This window comes from Lampris incognitus, chromosome 12 (assembly GCF_029633865.1).
Source record: "Lampris incognitus isolate fLamInc1 chromosome 12, fLamInc1.hap2, whole genome shotgun sequence".
Taxonomy (NCBI): Eukaryota; Metazoa; Chordata; class Actinopteri; order Lampriformes; family Lampridae; genus Lampris; species Lampris incognitus.
Genome location: NC_079222.1, coordinates 30,686,757 through 30,709,273, shown reverse-complemented (window position 1 = coordinate 30,709,273; position 22,517 = coordinate 30,686,757). Strand labels below are relative to the sequence as shown.

General features: G+C 41.9%; 1 protein-coding gene across 1 annotated transcript; it reads left to right on the top strand.

Moving 5' to 3' along the window:
* Window positions 1-209: 209 nt before the first annotated feature.
* si:ch211-282j22.3 (ER degradation-enhancing alpha-mannosidase-like protein 3) lies at window positions 210-20,792 on the top strand. Its single transcript, XM_056290452.1, is given in 20 exon segments — window positions 210-476; window positions 633-678; window positions 1,052-1,152; window positions 3,278-3,317; window positions 4,198-4,310; window positions 4,602-4,755; window positions 5,015-5,149; window positions 5,774-5,879; window positions 6,492-6,589; window positions 6,729-6,854; window positions 10,705-10,788; window positions 11,106-11,189; window positions 11,367-11,491; window positions 11,691-11,856; window positions 15,786-15,943; window positions 16,118-16,235; window positions 17,519-17,692; window positions 17,910-18,075; window positions 20,165-20,356; window positions 20,533-20,792. Coding segments are annotated over 20 exon segments (2,598 nt in total). The 5' UTR covers window positions 210-324.
* The last annotated feature ends 1,725 nt before the right edge of the window (window positions 20,793-22,517 follow it).

Genomic DNA, 22,517 nt, shown 5'->3' with positions numbered 1-22,517 from the left:
TTTTGTATGCAAATTTGACTTCAACAATACGATTTCATTGATTTCCACAACAGAAATGTGGATGTCACGAAGAAGACTTCAGATGGAAGGCATTCACAGTGGCTAAGAAATGGAAATAATGTTTGAAGGTAGCTAATGTCAGTAAAAAGTATATAGTTGCATCTCAACAATTTGGCTTCCTTGGAAAATACGGACCATGTTTTTAAAGTGGGGAGGGGGACATGCTTGCAGAACTGTTTGATTTTTGTGTGGCCGTAGGGCAAAGGGTAGCCGGTCTGTCAGTCAACACTAAACCCTTTATAATTTAGCCTGTTGGGAGTTTCAATGAGGGCAAAAGGATATCATCATTGCTGGGAAATGGACCATCACCCTGGCATTGGAGTGATGCTTAAGATACTATGGCTCGCCAGTCTTCTCTGCTGGGCCAGTTGTAAAGAGAGCCAGAACATGACACCAGAGGAGAAGACCGTAATCAGGTGAAGTACATGTAGTCTTTACATTAAAAACGGTATGTGTGTTATTGCCAACTAATTTAAATGTGTGAGGGAGGGGAGATTCCACTACCCAATTAAGTATTACCACTTTATTTTTTGTCACATTCAATCTTTTTTTTCCCCATATTTTTATTGTAGGGACCAGATTGTTGAGATGTTTGACCATGCTTATGGCAGTTACATGGTAAGGGTTGACAATAACATAAAACCAGTCTACATAAAGTTGCCGTATCACATAATGTAACAGCTTTTGATTAATGCCATTTTTGCAGTTGTAAAAGTTATTATCTTTATAAGAGATGACCAGAGTTTGGCAGAATCTCTGGTTAGGCAAAATAGATATGACAGAAGACATTTTGGAATGTGTTGATTGTCAAGAGATCAGTTGTAGCTCAACTGGGGAAAGGTAGATGGCCAGGAATAAGTCCTAGTAAGAGTCTTAATTAAGAATGAGTCTAATTGACTTCAAGGCTACATGGTTCTTTGTTGAAAGCTTTAGTTATCTTTTACTAAGGATCATGTCAGTAGACTGACCATGTCCCGTGATTATGCTCCAGAAATACGCTTACCCAGCAGATGAGCTGATGCCTCTAAGTTGCAGGGGAAGAGTTCGTGGCTTGGAGCCCAACAGAGGTGACATAGATGACTCCCTTGGAAAGTAAGTTCACAATCCAATTCAACATGCCATCTACAGCAGTGTTTGCCCTTGCAACTTTCAGTCCGGTGAACACTAAAATACCAGACAATGCATGACATCTGTGTAGCGCTGGAATCTCCTCCATGGATTTATCATGAGACAAAGTCAAATTTTTTGAAATAATAATTCTTAAAATAATAATTCTGTTGAAAACTTGTTATTCTATAGTACAGTAAAATATGGGGCTGGGTATTGTCAATGCCACGATACATGGGTCACAATACGATTTATATCCCAATACATGCAATGCTCTACTGTAAATGTATAAATAGAGCTAAAATACAACAAATTTTAACCCAAGCAAACCAGTTCTTCTACAACAAGAACACAGACATTTTGTTTTTGATTTCCAATATGAGGTATCCACTGCTATGTCCACTCCTTACAACTCTAGGAAGTTGCTTGTAGTCAAGCAACACAGAGGAGAGTGTGTAAGTAAAATAGAGACACGGAATTCTCTGTTGAGAAATGGTGAAACCAAACTTTTTGTTAAGACATTACCAGTCACTTGGCTCAAGTTGACACTTTACTGGCCCCCTGTCATCAGGCAGTTCTTAATATTGAATGCTGAAGTTGATAATGTGTGATTAAAAATAAGAAATCTTATCTATGATCCGCATATTTGATTTGGCAAAGATTTTACACCGGATGCCCTTCCTGACGCAACCCTCCCCATTTGTCCAGGGTTGGGACCGACACTAAGGATGCGCTGGCTTGTGCATCCTCAGAGGCTGCAATAAAAACAGCATTTACTCTAATTGGCCCTCTGACTAGCTGAACGGAACATGATTTATGGGATATGGTCACAAAACATGTTTAGTCTCTGATTCTTAAGTTTGTCATCTTACCCTATCGTGATGTGAACAAAATATTTCACAATATTTTTAAATCAGAAAGTTGAATCAGTTGATCTGGACACCATGTTTTTTGAGAGAGAAATGTTTTATCACTCATCTAAATGACCTCTTCAATCTCAACTGACTGCAGGTATCCCCAACCTTATAAACAATACAGTGGCATCTACTGTTGGCTGTTCCCGTTAGGGGTCACCACAGCGGCTCACCTGTTTCCATCTCTTCCTGTCCTCTGCATCTTCCTCTTTCACACAAGCCACCTGTATGTCCTCTCTCACCACATTGATAAACCTCCTCTTTGGCCTTCCTCTTTTCCTCTTCACTGGCAGCTTCATATTCAGCATCCTTCTCCCAATATACCCAGCATCTCTCCTCCACACATGTCCAGACCATCTCAATGCTGCCTCTCTTGCTTTGTCTCCAAACCGTCTGACCTGAGCTGTCCTTCACGACCGAAAAAAATGATTGGTTTCATATGCAAATTGCTGTGAGCGTTAACTAGAGTTGCAATGGCCAGGTGTACTATTTACAGAGGATTTGGGAATGTTTGCAATCACAGCATTGTAAGATGGCGACAGATGTACTCTTAGCCCCCCACCCCCTTCAGTTCAGTGATGGTCATTCCCTCTTAACATAGATGGCCTCTTTGACTCTCCATTCAAACCAGCGTTCCTCCCTATCAAGGATGTGCACATCCTCATCCTTGAAAGAGTGGGAGTAAATACAACCATTCCCAAATCTCTGTGAATAGTACACATGGCCATTGTAACTCTAGTTAAAGGTCACGCCTATTTGCATATGAAACTGATCGTTGGTTTCGGTCGTTATGCCACTGTATTGTTTATAAGGGTGGGGATACCTGCAGCCAGTTTAGACTGAAGCGGTCACTTAGATAGGTAGTCTTCAGCCCTCCCTGGATCAGCCAAGGGGGTGGAGCTGTGACCGGGACGGCTCGGAAGAGTGGGGTAATTGGCTGGATACAATTGGGGAGAAATCACCCTCCCAAAAAAAGATTTTCAAGAAGGCTATTAAAGTATTCATATATGATGCAGTCCCTCTATTACTATGTACCACACACCTTGAAAAATGTATGTTAACTTCAAATACAACAGCCTCCTTATTTACCAGAATATTGTCTAATGTATATTAAGACAGGATTGAACCAAAGAAACAATATACAAATTCCACTGTGCTGTGTCGCAGGTCTTCATGAGCTTTCCTCTGCCTTGTAGGTTTTCGCTCACACTTATAGACACCCTTGATACCTTGGTGGTGAGTATTTCCTGTGGCTTGTTTTTTTCATGTCTAAATAGGTGACATACATAAAGATGGCGAACTCTTGATTGAAAGTCATTAAAGGTTAATGCATTCTCGGTTGTTCAGCACTTCTAAAAAACAGTCACTCAACAGAAACTGTCGCACAGAAAGTGTTGCCCCACATTGTAATTTGAAATGTAAGAATCATTGTCACGGTGGCACAGTGGTGCAATGGTTAGCGTGGTTGCCTCACAGCACAGAGGTCCTGGGTTCGAGCCTCGGCTAGTCCAACCTTGGGGGTCGTCCCGGGTCATCCTCTGTGTGGAGTTTGTATGTTCTCCCCGTGTCTGCGTAGGTTTCCTCCGGGTGCTTCGGTTCCCTCCCACAGTCCAAAGACATGTAGGTCAGGTGATAGGCTCCAGCATCCCCATGACCCTGAGTGTAGGATGAGCAGTTTGGATAATGAATGAATGAATCATTGTCACATTAAATAACATTGTGTTACAATGGAGATGCTAGATGTTGCCTGAAGCTTCAGTTTTGTTCAAGAGATGTTAGGTGGAATTCTTCAGCATCTCAAGTTAACCTTTAGTCTTCTGAGCATGTCTCTCTCTGTAACATGCACTTCATGTTTTAGAACTTCCTGTGGAGTCTTTTAGCAGATAATTCAAGAAACCACCAATACTGTACACCATTTATAGTGTGATAACATCAAATAAAATAACTATCTTTATATGCCTTATCTACTGGATTAAGTTTATTAGATGTTATCATATCAACAGTATTTTACAAGCATGCCCCTTAGGAACCAAATAAATGTGATAGTCATTGAGAAATGTTAATCTCCGTCTGTACATGTGTGGGTTTTTGGCCATCTGTTTGTGTGTATAAACAGGTGCTAAACAAGCTTGATGAATTTGAGGATGCAGTAAGGAAGACCATGAGGGATGTTCGACTGGACAATGATGTGGTTGTGTCCGTCTTTGAAACAAACATCAGAGTCCTAGGGTATATTAGATGTCTTGTACCAACTTACTTTTTGCAATTTTTTGTTCTTTTTCCAGTATGTCGATGTGTAATGACACATCTGACAGGAATTAAATGTGTTCATTTTTTTGGGCGGAACTTGTCCACAGCACTGGTTCACTTCAGTTTTGCATCTTATTGCTATTCGCAACAGAACTACTATAACAATGCTCAGTTTACCATCAAGTTATCCCTTTCCCTCATTAATTTTTTTAATTATATGTTCTTTAATCCATCCATAATTTTCTTATGGCTTTAATGATATTTCCCTAGAGGTCTTTTGGGAGCACATGTGATGGCTGACCTACTTCGACAGCGTGGGGAAAGGATGCAGTGGTATGGAGATGAGCTGCTACACATGGCAAAAGAGCTGGGTCATAGATTATTGCCTGCCTTCAATACCACAAGTGGCCTACCCTACCCCAGGGTATTACTGCTTTTTAAATCATAGGTTCTTGCCAGATTTATTTTTAATAAGATGCTAGAGCGAACATCCAGCAGTCAGAGTTGTATTAGTTTTTCAAATATCACATAACTGATGAAGGATATGCTGTTAAGTTAAAAGTTAAGTTAAAGTTTTTTTTCATCACAAATTGATTCAGTCTGAGATTTGGAATTTTGTTTTGCTATACATAACCTGCAATTTTGATATGTATGTGTATGAATATTGCCATTTGGGTTTCCAGGTGAACTTGCGGTATGGGGTCCTAAACCCCCTCTCACGCACTGGCACAGAGTCAGAAACATGCACAGCCTGTGCTGGGACCATGATCCTAGAGTTTGCTGCTCTCAGCAGACTGTCTGGGGACACTGTGTTTGAGGTATTTACTTCACCTTTTATTAAACCTAAAACGTTTAAACAACAGTAAGCTGTTTTTTGTGTTATTATTTATGGTGTTTTATATTTTAAAGGGTTTTTGTTTGTATCCCTCTGGATTGTTTGTATGTGCATCCAAAACATAAATCTGAGTGAATAAAAGACTCTTCTAGTCTGTCAAACCTATTTTGGAACAGAAAGTAGCTTAGCTTGGTAGTCCATACATAGCTCATGCATTGGAGACATTTCAGAGTCTGAATCCAAACTCACAAAGATGCCAACAAGATGACAAATACCTGCACAGCCCAGGTGTTCAGAATTGATCTTGTGTAGAGAAAATTGTGACGTGAGGGAAATCGGAAACAGTAAACCCTTTATTTTGATTGTCGTGTGAATGAGGTTAGGGCAAAGATTAGAGGACATACCAAAGCTTTTTATTTGCCGTGCACTCCAAATGTATGACTGTGATTGCTAAAACTAATCTAAAGTGTAATTTTTGTTTATGGTATGTTGTAGCCACTAATATGCACAATCTAAATTGTTAAATGATGAAACAATATATCATGACTGTGGTTTTTGTCAGAAATGTAGGCTTTTGTTTGCCTTAATGCCATTTCCTCTATTGCAGGAGCATGCGAGGAAAGCTCTTGATGTCCTATGGGAGAAGAGACAGAGAGGAAGTGACTTAGTGGGGACAGTCATAAATATCCATAATGGAGATTGGGTCCGCAGGGGTGAGGCCGCTACAGTCCAATACAATTTTGCCACTGACGAGACCCATTTGGAACTATAAATACTCAAAAAATATTTAAAACTGGGTTTATAATGTGGGCAGCACAGTGACACAGTGGTTAGCGCAGTCACCTCACAGCAAGAAGGTCCTGGGTTCGAGCCCTGGGGTAGTCCAACCTTGGTGGATCATCCCGGGTTGTCTTCTGTGTGGAGTTTGCATGTTCTCCCTGTGTCTGTGTTGGTTTCCTCCGGGGGCTCCGGTTTCCATCCACAGTCCAAAGACATGTAGGTCAGGTAAATTGGCCATACTAAATTGCCCCTTTGTATGAATGGATGTGTGTGTGTGTGTGTGTGTGTCAGCCCTGTGATGGCCTGGTGGCCTGTCCAGGGTGTCTCAACGCCTGCCGCCCAATGATTGCTGGAATAGGCTCCAGCATCCCTGCAACCCTGAGAGCAGGATAAGTGGTTCAGATAATGGATGGATGGATGGATGGTTTATAATGTATAGAACAAAAAGGAACTCTAATACACTCCATTTGAGAGATCACAGGGTAGTTTGTGAGCTCTTATTCCATTGCTAACTGATAATTTCATTTTCTCACCTAAATTTGAAGACAGTGGAGTTGGCGCTGGCATCGACTCATACTATGAGTACCTAATGAAAGCCTACATTCTGCTTGGAGACAATGTTTATTTGGAGAGGTTTAACATTGTAAGTCCCCTTACCTTTTTCCGTATATAAAGCAACCTGCAAATGCAATATAATTCCAAATACAATCGCCACTTGCTTTGTTTGTTAATAGTGACTTTTCTGCTGTTTACTGACTGCTCATACTGTTCTTGTGTGACAGCATTACAGTGCCATTATGAAATACATCATTCAGCCCCCCCTGCTACTCAATGTGCACATGCACAACCCAACTGTGAGTGTGCGCAGCTGGATGGACTCTCTCCTTGCCTTTTTCCCTGGTCTACAGGTCAGTGTCCTACCTCTGGCTGCATTACAACAAATATAAGATCATCATCATTGGTGGTCACTCGGGGTCGAGTATGACTGTCCTCCTTCTAGGTCCTTGTGGGTCTTCAGGTGGGTGTAGAGGCCAATCCTGAAGCCACATATTTTAAGGCAATTTGGGCCAGGGTGTGAAGAAGTGGTTGGGGATGTGGTTTGGGCCTTTCTGGTAACTTGCTCCTTTCTGAGTCTGCACTTGTTTTCAACAGCACAGTGGAGGTCATGGTTGTAGTGCCCAGCACCCTGCCAGTCTCCAGGCCTCACTGTTTTTTGCTGCTTGTTCCCAGGTGTCAAGGTCGATGCCAAACCTTTTGATGTGGGCCTTGATGTTATCTTTATAGCGCTTCCTTTGTCCTCCTGGGGCACGACATCCTGTCACTAGCTGAGAGTAAAGGACTTGTTTCGGGAGGAGAGAGTCAGACATGCGTAGGACCTGGCCAGTCCATCTCAGCTGATGTTGTGTGATGGTGGCAGTTATAGTAGGCATGTTGGCCTCCTTGAGGACGCTGAAGTTGGTGCGCTTATCCTCCCAGCTGATCTTAAGAATCTTCCTGAGGCATCGCTGTTCGTAATCCTCGAGTGCCTTCAGGTGTCTGCTATATTTGATTCGGGTTTCTGACCCATACAGTAGAGGGGGCAGCACTACTGCGTTGTACACCAGAACAGGCCACACTCAGCAAAAAACTTGTTGTTGCGAGGAAATAAACATCCCATCCGTCCATTATCTGAACTGCTTATCCTGCTCTCAGGGTCACATGGATGCTGGAACCTATCCCAGCAGTCATTGGATGGCAGGCGGGGAGACACCCTGGACAGGCCGCCAGGCCATCACACAGGGCCAACACACACACACACACACACACACACACACACACACATTCATACCTGGGGACAATTTAGTATGTCCGATTCATCTGACCTACATGTCTTTGGACTGTGGGAGGAGGAAACCGGAGCACTCGGAGGAAACCCTCGCAGATACGGGGAGAACATGCAAACTCAACACAGAGGATGACCCGGGACGACCCCCAAGGTTGGACTACCCCGGGGCTTGAGCCCAGGACCTTCTTGCTGTGAGGCGACCGCGCTAACCACTAACAATAATAATAATAATAACTGCTGGAATAGGCTCCAGCATCCCCGTGACCCTGAGAGAGGATAAGCGGTTCAGATAATGGATGGATGGATAATAAACATTTTATTTAAATTCACCTTTCATGATACTCAAGGTCTCCTTACATCAAATACAATAAGACAAAGTAGTTAAAAATGTCAGTACTATCAACAATAAAACACACAATAAGCAATAGAGCATATTTCTTAGATGGAAAAGGGCAATCCGGGAGACATTATTTATATGACTGGAAAAGGAAAGGGTACGATCTAGGATAACACCAAGGCTCTTAGCCTGAGCAGAGACAGGTATGGTGGCTCCAGCAATGGGGAGTGAGCAAATATTAGTTTTTGAGAGTGTAGATTTAGTGCCAATGAGGAGTAGCTGAGTTTTACTACTGTTGAATTTCAGATAAATGTTAGTCATCCATATCTGTATATCATGGAGACAAGCAGTGAGGGTACTGGAGGGAAGAGTGGAAGTGGGCTTAGTGGACACATAAAGCTGTGTATCATCAGCATATCAGTGGAAATGGTTACCACAGTGATGGAAGATGTTGCCAAGAGGGAGGAGCAAAAAAATAAACAGGAGGAACCCCAACACTGAACCCTGTGGAACTCCATGAGGAACTATCAAATTTTCTGACCGGTAATTCTGAATTTGTTACAAAATGTGTTCTGTCTGTAAGGTAGGAAGCGAACCACTGATACACAATGCCCCCAACTCCAATGCTAGCCAGATGAGGGCTAGCATTAGAGGGGCTGTTTCTGTGCTATGCTTGGGATGAAAGCCAGTCTGAAATTGTTCAAAGAGATTATTGTTATCAAAGTATGTCTGGAGTTGAAATGCAACTACCCTCTAAAGGACTTTGGAAATGAATGGAAATTGGAAATAGGCCGGTAGTTGTTTTGGAAGTCGCTTCGGTGTATAAGTCGCATTTATGTGGTGGGACAGTAGTGATGTGTGGGTCAGGGTTATTTAATACCTGTACCTGTCATCTCCTGGCTGGACTACGGCAACTCCCTCCTTGCTGGCGCCCCGGCGTCAGCCATCAGACCTCTGGAGCTTGTTCAGAAAGCTGCAGCTCGTCTGGTGTTCAACCGCCCTAAGTTCTCCCACACAACTCCCCTTCTCATGTCCCTACACTAGCTCCCAGTAGCTGCTCACATCCAATTTAAGACTCTGGTGCTAGCCTACAGGGCAGTGAAAGGAACAGCTCTTTCCTATCTCCAGGCCATGGTCAAGCCCTACACCCCCGCCCGACCACTTCGCTCTGCTGCCTTGGGACGCCTGGTTGCCCCTGTGCTCAAAGGCCCCTGCTGCCGATCGACCCGGTCACGGCTCTTTTCTGTCCTGGCCCCACAGTGGTGGAATGAACTCCCCACTGATGTCAGGACAGCGGAGTCGCTGCCCATCTTTCGGCGCAGGTTGAAAACTCATCTCTTCAAGAACTACTACCCTGTTACTTGTTCTTAGCACTTATTGTATTCACTCATTTAAAAAACAAAAAACTCTTTCTTGCGCTTTTACTTTAGCACTGGTTTTGCTCTTAGATGCTTGTTTAGATGCACTTATGACCTCTGATAACTAGTAGTTCTCCTGATTTCCTACGTTAAATGCGCTTATTGTAAGTCGCTTTGGATAAAAGCGTCAGCTAAATGACTGTGATGTAATTTACCCACATGACCTGTTATGAGAGCCAATCTGCCCCGCCCTATCTGCTAAAATTTGCATTAATTAACTACCCGACCCAACCTGCGAACCTCCAAATTTAGCCTATGGTACAGCAAAGGGAACAGTGTTGTACTATTTCATTTTTGGGCTATTTGCCCAGCATAATACTCTGATTGCAAGAAATAGCATAGCCTATTGTATCTTAGCCTAATATTGTGTGGGTCTAGGCTACTAAATGAACAGAAGAATTGTTCCAAACGGTGGTCTTTATTGTTAAATAGCAGCAAAACAAGTAACCTATCTTCAAAGACATTAACTCTGTCTCTCTCTTTCTCGCTCACACACACACACACGCACGCACACGCACAAACACACAAACACACAAACACACACACACACACACACACACACACTGAAGCCTCCTCTTTCTGACCAAATAAGAGTTTTGGTGGTGTAAGCAAAAGCTACAGTTACAACTTAGGGAAAAAACCTCATATGTGAAACCTCAGCACTCTAAAACACATGCACTGACCAAAACCACGATTGCAAATTGATGTGAAGCTGCTTGCATACCTGTGTGTGTGTTTGAGAGAACGAGAGTTACACAGAGAGAGGAAGAGAAGGTGGACTAGTAATGCACAGGCTAGCCTATTGCATGCAATGTTTCTGTAAGTTATTTATAATTTACTCGGATCGCTGCTTTGTCACTTTTTGACCCACCCACCCAAACCCGTGATATTTTCTAGTCGGCTCACTCAAACCTGCCCGACCAGCACATCACTATGGTACAGTATTTTCAATTGCGTCACAAGAGTAAACAGTGTCATTTAGTGGCCTTATTTGAAATGCAGTGTATTCGTCCCACAAAATTACATCGTATAAGTCACTTTGAAATATAAGTCACAGGACCAGCCAGATGAGTAAAAAAAATGTGATTTATAGTCCAGGAAATACGGTAATTGAAAATGACTAGTTTGGTAAACTTAGGTTTGGTAACACTCAAATGTCTTGTTAACCTGTTCAACAGGTTTTGAGAGGAGACCTAAAGCCTGCCATTGAGACCCATGAAATGCTATACCAAGTCACCAAACAGCACAAATTTCTGCCAGAGGTAAGGCATCTCCTCTGCGAAGTTTGCAGAGCTCACCTCATTTTAAGTAACTGCACATTTGAAATAATAGATTTGTAATGTATCCCTATGAAAAAACAAATTGATAAACAATAACCCTGGCTAATGATGAATGAATATTTTTCAAAGTATGTGATGCAGGTCCCTCGTGTTATGAAAACCATATATCTTGACAATACTGTAAAAAAACAAGTGGTTTATTTGATTTCATTGAAATAAAAAGAAAAGCTCAGATTTTAGACATGATTCAGAGGAGTCAGCAGTGTTGATTCAACATGATTTTTTCATTCTCTTTTTAGGCTTTCACCACCGAGTTCCGCGTTCATTGGGGCCAACACCCTCTTAGGCCAGAATTTGCCGAAAGCACTTACTACCTCTATAAGGTGAAAGAATTTTACATATTTACAAAGTAAATACACAAAAGGGTTCAAAATAGTACTGAAAGTGTCAAAGAAAGTTGAATCTTTGCTTTTCTTAGCTGGATTATTGAGCATGCATAAAGACAATACTAAAAGTAATGTGTAAGAACTCTGGGTGGGATCAAGTTTTGCTCTTTACAGGCCACGGGTGACCCCTACTACCTCAGGGTGGGACAATCCATTGTGGAGAAGCTCAATGCCTATGCCAGGGTGCCTTGTGGTTTTGCTGCTGTGCAAGATGTCCGTACAGGGACACATGAAGACAGGTAGTGTGTGGGGGCAAATATCTTTTACAACTGATTGGTACATGTTTGATTTTCCTACAGGCTAGTTGAAAGTCCGGTTGTATACGTGATCTTTTATTAATGTGGTTTATATTTCTTGATCACATAGTTGAACTTTTGTAAAAGTAACTTGTTGTATTTTGGAAGAAAAATGTGTGGCTTGAAAATGGTTTGTTTGTAGGATGGACTCATTTTTCCTGGCGGAGATGTTTAAATACCTGTACCTGCTGTTCTCTGAGAAGAGCAAGCTGCCCTTCGACATTGATGACTACATCTTCACTACAGAGGCCCACCTCCTACCCGTCTCTTTGTCCACTGCCCAGCCGCCCTGCCTGGGCAACAACACAGTGAGGATACTATCTCTTACACACTTGCAAAAACACACACACACAGACCTACATATATACAGTACACCTTAATGTAACTGAAAGTTGTTGTTTTTTTTTTTTTTAATAAATGAGACCAAATATTGGGTTGTAAACTTGGATTGCCTTCTCACCCAACGGTCAGTTTCTGAAGCTGGAACCTTTGTGATCTTGATACATTGTTACCAGGGCTGAATTTAAGGAACATTTCTAGTTTCACATGGGGCAATCAACAGCTCATTTTGAGGTCATCCCTCAGTAGTTGAGGTTCTCCTGCACAAAACTGAGCCAAGCCACCGCCGTGAGACGGGTTTCACTTGTTTATTTACTGCAGTTAACAGTTTTTTTCCCCCGATAATCTTTGCACAGGTGTTTCATAATGTAATCAAGCAATAAAATAAATGATAAGTAATAATAAAGTATGTGGGTATGTGTCCTGGTCGCTGCACTACCACCTCCTCTGGTCGGTCGGGGCACCTGTTCGGGGGGAAGGGGGAACTGGGGGGAATAGCATGATCCTTCCACGCCCTACGTCTCCCTGGCGAAACTCCTCACTGTCAGGTGAAAAGAAGGGGCTTGCGACTCCACATGTATCGGAGGAGATGTGTGGTAGTCTGCAGCCCTCCCCGAATCAGCAGAGGAGGTGCAGCAGCGACCGACAGCTCGGAAAATAGGGTAATTGGCCAAGTACAATTGGGGAGAGGACACAGAGCAAATCTGTTCTGCTCTGCTCAAAAATGAAAGGGTAATTACTATTAGCATTTGAATAACTCAGATCTGACGCTGAATATAACTTTACTGATACTACTATGTGTCAAGTTTGTTTCTAGTGATAAATTGTTGCATCTTGGTTCCTGATTGAAATTCCATTTGTCAGAGATGACCAGAAGACCGTAAAAGTCGAGTCCCAGTTGCCTTTTCCCCCACTGTCAAAATGAAGCAAACTACATTTTGTAAACAATAGATATGTGCTTTCCAATATAATTAATTAATAAGAAATTTAGCAGCTAAAGGGTAAAAAAAATCATCAAAATCTAGATTATTCCATACCACTACCACTCTATCTGCTTTATCTGCTCTTTTCAAAATGTCCTTTCATTTTACACTCTTAAGTGTTTCACTCCACTGTCTTCCTCTTTCGGCTGTTCCCATTAGAGGTCACCACAGCTACTAATCCATTTCCATCTCTTCCTGTCCTCTGCATCTTCCTCTGTCACGTCAACCACTTGCATGTCCCCCCTCACCACATCCATAAACCTCCTCTTTGGCCTTCCTCTATTCCTCTTGCCTGGTAGCTCAATTTTCAGCATCCTTATCCCAATATACCCAGCATGTCTCCTCCACACATGTCCAAGCCATCTCAATCTCACCTCTCTTGCTTTGTTTCCTAACCGTCCAATCTGAGCTGTACCTCTAATATACTCATTCCTAATCCTGTCCAACTTTGTCACTCCCAACGAAAATCTTAGCATATTTAACTCTTGCTGGTACCCTTCTGTCACAAATCACTCCTGACACTCTTCTCCACTCTGCCTGCACATTCTTCTTCAACTGCCTTCCTCACTCCCTGTTACTTTGAACAGTTGACCCCATGTATTTTAACTCATCCACCTTCGTCACCTCTACTCCTTTCATCCTCACCATTCCAATGTCCTCCTTCATTCATGCATATGTATTCCCTCTTGCCCCTACTGACTTTCATTCTTCTTCTCTCCAGTGCATACCTCCACCTCTCCAGGCTCTCCTCAACCTGCTCCTTACTTACGCTACACGCTACAGATCACAATGTCATCTATGGACATCATCGTCCACGGAGACTCCTGCCTGATCTTGTCTGTCAACCTGTCTGTCACCATTGCAAACAAGAAAGGGCTCAGAGCCAATCGTTGATGTAATCCAACCTCCACCTTGAACCCATCTGTCACTCCTACCGCACACCTCACCACTGTCACACTGCCCTCATATGTGTCCTGCACCACTCCTACATACTTCTCTGACTTCCTTCTACAATACCACACCTCTTCTCTCGGCACCCTGTCATGTGCTTTCTCTAAACCCACAAAGACACAATGTAAATCCTTCTGGCCTTCTCTATACTTGTCCGTCAACATTCTCAAAGCAAACATCGCATCTGTAGTGTTCTTTTCTGGCATGAAACCATACTGCTGCCATACCAAGACTGCCTTTTTTTCACTTAAGTATCACAGCTAGAATTTGGTCTTTCCTGTCCATGGTTGATGCAGAGACTGTAATACATGCATTTGTTTCATCCAGACTTGATTACTATAATGTTCTGTTTTCAGGTCTGCCACATGCTAGTACTAAAAGTCTTCAGATGGTTCAAAATGCTGCAGCTACAATCCTAACTAAAGCTAGAAAATTTGACCATATTACACCAATTCTTGCCTCCCTTCATTGGCTTCCTATTCATGTTAGATCAGACTTCAAGGTGCTTCTGCTGACTTATAAAATCCTAAATGGGCTTGCCCATATTACCTGTCTGGGCTCCTTAAACTGTACATTCCATCTCGAGCTCTTTGCTGTCAAAATACAGGGCTCCTGTGTGTACCCAAAGTTAAAAGGAAGCCAGCTGGTGGCAGGGCCTTTTCCTATCAGGCCCTGTTCTTGTGGAATAACCTGCCTGCTGCCATCAGACAACCAGAGTCTGTTGAGTCCTTTAAATCCAAACTTAAAACTCATCTTTTTGCCTTAACCTACAATTAGTTGTCTTTAAGTTGAGCTCTTCACAACCTGTACTGCATGGCAGGTCAGTTCCTGTCTCAATGAATTTACCAATCACTGTTCTGCCGACGAGATTATCGAGTATAGATTATTGACTATTGCAAACTGTTCTCTTCTCTCACATGTCTTTTCTCTCTCTCTGAATGATGTCTTCTCCTTTCTCTTCTTCTGTGTGTGTGATTGGATTGATGTGAGTCTCCCTTGTGTGCACGTGCAGTCTGTCCTCCTCCCAGGTCTCCATGGTGATTGTGGTCACCACCTGGACACTGCTTGGCATCCTCCTCATCACATTTTCTTTGTATACATCTTATAAATCCATATAATTTTGTTATCCTGTTTCAATGTTACACCCTTTTCTCACTCAGATGTGTGACTGTGTTTTGTTTTGGTTTTGTTTAGTTTTTTTCTCTTCTCCTGCTTATGTGAATGATGTGATGTGAGTCTCTCTTGTGTGCATGTGTAGTCTGTCCTCCTGTCAGGTCTACGTGGTGATGGTGGTCGCGTGGCTCAGGTCTTGGGCTGTTCCGGTGGAATCTGGACACTGCTTGGCATCCTCCTCATCATATTCTTCATATAATTGATAATTCCATTATAATTCTGTTATCCTCTTTCAATTTTGTATTCTGTAAATTGTGTAAACACAACATTCATTGCACTTCTGTCTATCTTGGGAGAGAGAGCCGTCCTCTGTTGCTCTCCCTGAGGTTTCTACCTATTTTTTCTCCCTGTTAAAGGGTTGTTTTTTTTTTTCAGGGAGTTGTTCCTTATCCCATGCGAGGGTCTAAGGACAGGATGTTGTGTTGCTGTAAAGCCCACTGAGGCAAATTTGTAATTTGTGATAATGGGCTGTACAATACAAATTGACATAACTTGACTATTATTTGTGTTACTACTGGTTATCTTTGTGTCACACACTTATTCCAGTTGCAATTGATATGACATACACTCTTAACTGTGATATTATTACTATTCATTGCTCTAAGGTGCATGTAGCAGACTGACACAAGAGTACATCTGCCAAATGAGAAAATTTGCATATTGTATGTAACTATTTACACACTGTATATCATGTAGTCTGTAAATACCTTATGTGTTGGTGATCTCCTTTGCTATTCCATTTATAAAGAAATGGCTGGGTTTTTACATGATAGATGTGTTTTCTGATTCAGATGGTTACTCCAATTTCCCAAGAAGAGGACCTGTTCACATACTCCTGCCCCAGTACCCAGACCTTATTTCCCAACAACCCTTCCTTTGCCAAGACTATCCGGGACAGCTACAAGTACCTCACTGGAGTGGGACGGGCCTTCCACTCCTTGCCTGTCAGGTGTGTGTCCACGCAAGAGTTTGTTAAATTTGGAGAGAGATGACTAGTATAATGTTTTTACACCATAGCCTTTTTATTCTTTTTTTTCCACAGGTTTTTTTTTTCTAATTCTGTTTGTGTCTTGGTCTTTGTTCATGGTTAATCAATGCGTATTTGTGTTTTGTTTTGAAAAAGGGAAATTGAACTACCGCTTCATGACAATGGTATGGAGCCAGTGGAGTTCTTGAAAAGCATGGGCATTTCTCTCACCCCGCTTACTGAGGCTGTGACAGGAGACTCTGGGAGTCAGAGGGTAGGTGGTGGCTGAGCTCTTAATCATTATCCTTTTAGTGATGAAGAGGGAATTTCTGACTCTGGGGTAGATAGATTTAAAAAGACAGCCCGCTGCTGAGTATGCTGCGTATGTAGCATATTTCACCAACTATTGAACATTACTTAACTTAGTCAATTCAATTCGTAAAATATTTCAATAAGCAACATATTCATCATTCATATGTGAATTAGTTCCTAGATAATTATTTTCTTTTGAATCCTCTCAGATTTTGCTTGATCTGTTGGAGGAGGTAATTTCGCCCCCTTAAGTCATCCCGGCTCCACACCTGGTAATAACACTTAAAGAGGGCCGCTACTTTAGCGAGTACAGAGGTAAAAGCCTCCGTCTTTGACAACGTAAAGTGTCTATACCGAAGGTGATGTATCAGTCACTTAAAACATTTTTCAGCTGAAGTTGTTCAGCGTAGACTCAACTCTGAGACAGAACTGGTCCAAGTGTCTGGTTGCACAAAAATATGGGGGAAAAAAAGTTGTATATTTTAATTTCTAGATGCAATGGCCTTACCTTTGAGTTAGGTACATGAAACTTATTTAATATCATGTTCATCTTTCAGCCAAGGAAATATTCTTTACATAAGATTGTCTTCAATGTGTTGCATAAGGAAAAGACTGCATATTTTTAGTAGACCTAGAGGAAGAGGGCGTATGAAATTTTAGTCATGGATTTGCTGGTTATTCAAATGATCATAACAGCATTCAAAGGAAAGGGTTTTTTTTGTGTGCAAAGGGGTTTAAAGTTGCTAGCTAGATCGCTAAGAAGAGAAACGTTATCGAACAAGTTAAACCAACTGAAAACCTTTCCCAATTGGACAGCAATCCAATTATTACAACTCACGGTAGCTTAGGAGGTTAGCTAGTCTAGCTATTGCCATAGCAATGAAATACGCCTGGCAAGATTTTGCGTCACTTCCGTCCGTGGCTGTATCCCATCTAGCCACAACCTTCAAGGACTCATCTTCTTCTATTTTATTTGGCGGTTGATTTTAGATATGGTCGGCCCTGTGATGGCCTGGCGGCCTATCCAGGGTGTCTCCCCGCCTGCCGCCCAATGACTGCTGGGATAGGCTCCAGCATCCCTGTGACCCTGAGAGCAGGATAAGCGGTTTGGATAATGGATGAATGGATGGATATGAACAGGTTTTTGAGAAAAGACAATGGTGCTTGGCATCAGTGAACTATTCCTAAGAAAATAACTTGAAGTTATTGTTACAGTCAAATTTTTGGTATTTTAACCTTTTTTAGGAGCATAAAGGACTGTACCGGTTAAAGCTAGTAGCAGAGGTAAGCCAGACACCAGAAGAAGAAGTCGTGGTGCCACACATAGTTCAGCTCATATCACCCCCTTTTTTGGGAAGGACAGTCCTTACTGCCGGACCAGCAAAATTTGGAATGGACCTTACCAAGCAGGAACATGGAGTAAGATGTTTTTTTGTAATAATTTATCATGCTTCAAATTAGATATGTATTTATAAATTGTTGAACAATTGTGCTCATGGGATGTTTATTTATTAGTTTCTTTAGTTCCCTTGTTTTGTGTCTTTTTTGTAACTTTTACAAATATAAAATTTCTCTCTCTTCGTCCACACACTTGTTTGTTCAATCACACATGCGTACATAAACTCTTGTACCCCAGGTCAAGGGCAGCATAGTGAAGGCATCTCCCTACACAGCATGTGGACCCATATACAATGCTGCTGAGCTGAAAGGCCATATAGCTGTGGCACTGCGTGGAGATTGTATGTTTGTTGGCAAGGCTCGTAGGCTGCAAGAGGCTGGGGCCACAGGAATCATAATCATAGGTAAGTATTGCCACGAAAACTCCAAGGAAACACATTGCTTTGTTGCTTTGAAATCTGAAATGTCAACATACAGAGGCATATACACTCACTGGCCACTTTATTAGGTACACCTTGCTAGTACCGGGTTGGACCCCCTTTTGCCTTCAGAACTGCCTTAATCCTTCGTGGCATAGATTCAACAAGGTACTGGAAACATTCCTCAGAGAGTTTGGTCCATACTGACATGATAGCATCACGTAGTTGCTGCAGATTTGTTGGCTGCACATCCATGATGTGAATCTCCCGGTCCACCACATCCCAAAGGTGCTCTATTGGATTGAGATCTGGTGACTGTGGAGGCCATTTGAGTACAGTGAACTCATTGTCATGTTCAAGAAACCAGTCTGAGATGATTCGAGCTTTATGACATGGCGCGTTATCCTACTGGAAGTAGCCATCAGAAGATGGGAACACTGTGGTCATAAAGGGATGGACATGCTCAGCAACAATACTCAGGTAGGCTGTGGCGTTGACACGATGCTCAATTGGTACTAAGGGGCCCAAAGTGTGCCAAGAAAATATCCCCCACACCATTACACCACCACCAGCAGCCTGAACCGTTGATACAAGGCAGGATGGAGCCATGCTTTCATGTTGTTGACGCCAAATTCTGACCCTACCATCCGAATGTCGCAGCAGAAATCGAGACTCACCAGACCAGGCAACGTTTTTCCAATCTTCTATTGTCCAATTTTGGTGAGCCTGTGCGAATCGTAGCCTCAGTTTCCTGTTCTTAGCTGACAGGAGTGGCACCCGGTGTGGTCTTCTGCTGCTGTAGCCCATCTGCCTCAAGGTTCGACGTGTTGTGCGTTCAGAGACGCTCTTCTGCATACCTCGGTTGTAATGAGTGGTTATTTGAGTTACTGTTGCCTTTCTATCAGCTCGAACCAGTCTGGCCATTCTCCTCTGACCTCTGGCATCAACAAGGCATTTTCGCCCACAGAACTGCCGCTCACTGGATATTTTCTCTTTTTCGGACCATTCTCTGTAAACCCTAGAGATGGTTGTGCGTGAAAATCCCAGTAGATCAGCAGTTTGTGAAATACTCAGACCAGCCCGTCTGGCACCAACAACCATGCCACGTTCAAAGTCACTTAAATCACCTTTCTTCCCCATTCTGATGCTCGGTTTGAACTGCAGCAGATCGTCTTGACCATGTCTACATGCCTAAATGCATTGAGTCGCTGCCATGTGATTGGCTGATTAGAAATTTGCGTTAACGAGCAGTTGGACAGGTGTGCCTAATAAAGTGGCCGGTGAGTGTATGTAGTAGCTGTAGTGAATACCAAATGTCTACACACCTTTCCCTGAGAACTGACACTAAAAATTATTAAATCAGTCTTTTTTTTCCCTAAACACCTTTTTTATTAAGTAGAGGAACATTTTAGATTGATGTCATCAGAAGTGATTTTTTTTTATAAATTCCCCAATCTGTTTTAAGAAATTTCTCTCATTCTACTTGTAAAGAACTCAAGCATATTCTGCAATGGAACCTCACATGCAATCTCCTCTTGAGGTCATTCCGCACTTTTTCAACAGGATTACAGTCCTGCTGTAACTGGACAATTTCAAGAAACAACCTCACTTTTTAGGTTCTTGGGTTTATTTAGCTATATGTTTTAGATTGTTATTATGTCAAAAGGTCATTCTTTAACTTGAGGTCTGCACATTTCCCTGTCTTAATACCTTGCATCTGAAGCCACTAGTTTTGCTGAAGAAAAAAACGAAGAAAAAAACTTTATCCAGGATATTCGTTGCTGTTCCCGACACCTTTTATTCACTTACTTATATGTTTTGTGATTCTGCATAAATACAGGTGCCAGCTGTTCTTTTTTGGATCACTCAATTTATTTATTTTAGATTATTCTTACAGAAAGCCTAAAAAAACCCCTCAAACATTAACTGCTAAAAAGGAAAAATAGGTTTGTGTTTGTTGTTTCTTCACAAACATATGCAGCTCAAACAATTAATTAACTAAAAATGATTCACTGTCTTCTAGCTGTCATCCACAGTTGTAGTTCACAAACACTTTTTACATGCTTTTTCTTAGACCACCGTGAGGGGAGTAACAGAGAGGAGACACCACTTTTCCAGATGGTTGGAGATGGCGACTCCACCATAGACATTAGTCTTCCATTGGTCTTCCTTTTCAGCCGTGAAGGCGCTGTGCTGACAGAAGCCCTGGAGGAGCACCGCAATGTAGATGTACTGTTGCTAGCCCAAGATAGGCAGCTTGGACAAGGTGAGGACCAGAAGGAGGAGTATCTACCCATAAGTTCTTTAGTATGCTCCTGAAACACTGTCATGGTAGATCTTGTGATGAATATTGTATACTCAGTAGCTCCCTCACATTTAATTCTTCTTATTCTGGTCTGTCTGATCTTTTTCTTCTTCTTCTTTTCTCTCTTTACTGTCCAGGTAAGCCAGAGAAGCAGCTGGGAATGAACATAAAGTTCCGTCTGGCAGATGGGGGGGAGGTGCAGAAGGGAGCTGCTAGAGGGCCTGCCCTGGAGTTTGTCCTGGAGAAAGGAGAGGTGCTGCTTGAGGAGGAGGAAGAAGAGCTTAAGGGAGAATGACAGTCACAGCAGCTGTACTGCACAATGACATCAGGACAGCAGGCATTGAGTAATATTGAGCCATGCTTTGAGGGTGAGATTTCTCCTCCAGATTCCTCTTGAAATCCTAACTCCAACAATGGACCTAACTCAAGCCTGTGATCATCAGAATCATGTTTATTGGCCATGTAGGTTTGCACTACATGGAATTTGACTTGGTTTTGTGGCTCTCTGTGTACTTAACACATAGAATAACAACACTACAACACAACAATCTTTAGATATATATACACAAGGGTTGACTTATACAGGCGAAATAAGAGGTGATAAAGTGCAATGGTGCAGAGAATATATCAGATGCTGAAAATAGATGTTAGCAGGTTACTTACATACATGCCTGAGGTTGATGGACATGACAGAGCCTACCAGTATACGTACAATGTACAGTACAGAATATACAAAATGGTTGGCTTTATTTGACAGTATTAAGTATTAATTTGAATGCCAGCCCGCGGAAAGAAACTTTTTCATTGCTTATCTGAAAGCAGAGTTCCTTTGATTTTTCCCATACTGATAATAAAGAAGTGATTTTGGGTCAGTATTTGAATGGCACACACCCTGAAGCCCTCACTGCCATAAATGGAGCCCTGACTGACCCTACATGTGCTTGACAAAGGAGTCTGGACATGATGTAGCAATACCTACCTGCTCCTGATTCTAAAACCTCAAGATGCCTCTGTAGTTTGTAGGTTCACAGATGTATTCAAACTCTTGAGTCTGTGCACCATATTTCTTATGAGAAATTTTATCACAAAACTAATCTTGGTTACTGACAAAAGAGGATGAAACAGGTTGTGATGGATGGGCTAGTGCTGCTTATACTACGCCTGGAGTGATGGGTGGTAATGATGAAATAGATGAATGATTAAAGTAGAAAATGAAAATGTACCTCCTTTAGAGCAAGTCATGAAAGAAAGGCAAGGTCAACATATTCCGTTTTTTTATGTAATACAGTGTACTTTTTTTGCTTAATATTTTTATTAGGAAATATGGTGCATGAGAACATGAGAAGACAAACCAATGTCTGTTTAACGATGAGAGTCACAGTAAAAACAGCAACATAATAGTAATATAATCAAAGTACTGTGCATCTCAATGGATAAAAAAACAAGCCATATTTTCTGCCTTTTTAAAATTGTTTTCATATTATACAGAACAAAACAAAAGGTAAACTAGAGATAAATAAATAAGGGAAATAATTAATTAATTGAAACAGAAACGAACCGGGGTGTGTGTGGGGGGGTGTCTGTCAATCAGAGGATAGAGATTGAAGAGAGTTGAAGAACATCAAAAAAGATGGCCAGTTATAATAGAACTTATCAGAGTTAAGTCTCATGGAACATTTAATCTTCTCTAGCTTTAGAAAGGAGATAATATCACAGAGCCACTGACTGCTGGAGGGAGCTTTGGTTGACTTCCAGGGAAGAAGAAGATGACGTCTTGCCAGTAAGGAAGTGAAAGCTAGAATATTGCTTGGAGGTATATCGGTTGTAGTCTTCTGAAAGCCCAAATATGGCAATATGGGGAGAGAAATGTATAGTGATCGAAAGTGTTTTGACATAGTATCAAAGTAGTTCTGCCAAAAAACAAGATAATAATGGACAAGGATAGAACATATGGGTTAGATTACAGAATGAAGCATGACATTTTTCACAACTGTCAGTAATTTGGGCTAAATTTGTGACAATTATCTTTGGAAAAAAATTAATCCTAAACAATACCTTGAACTGTATGAGTGTGAGATGAGCACAAGTTGAGCTCATGTGAATTTTGTTAAGAGCATTGTCC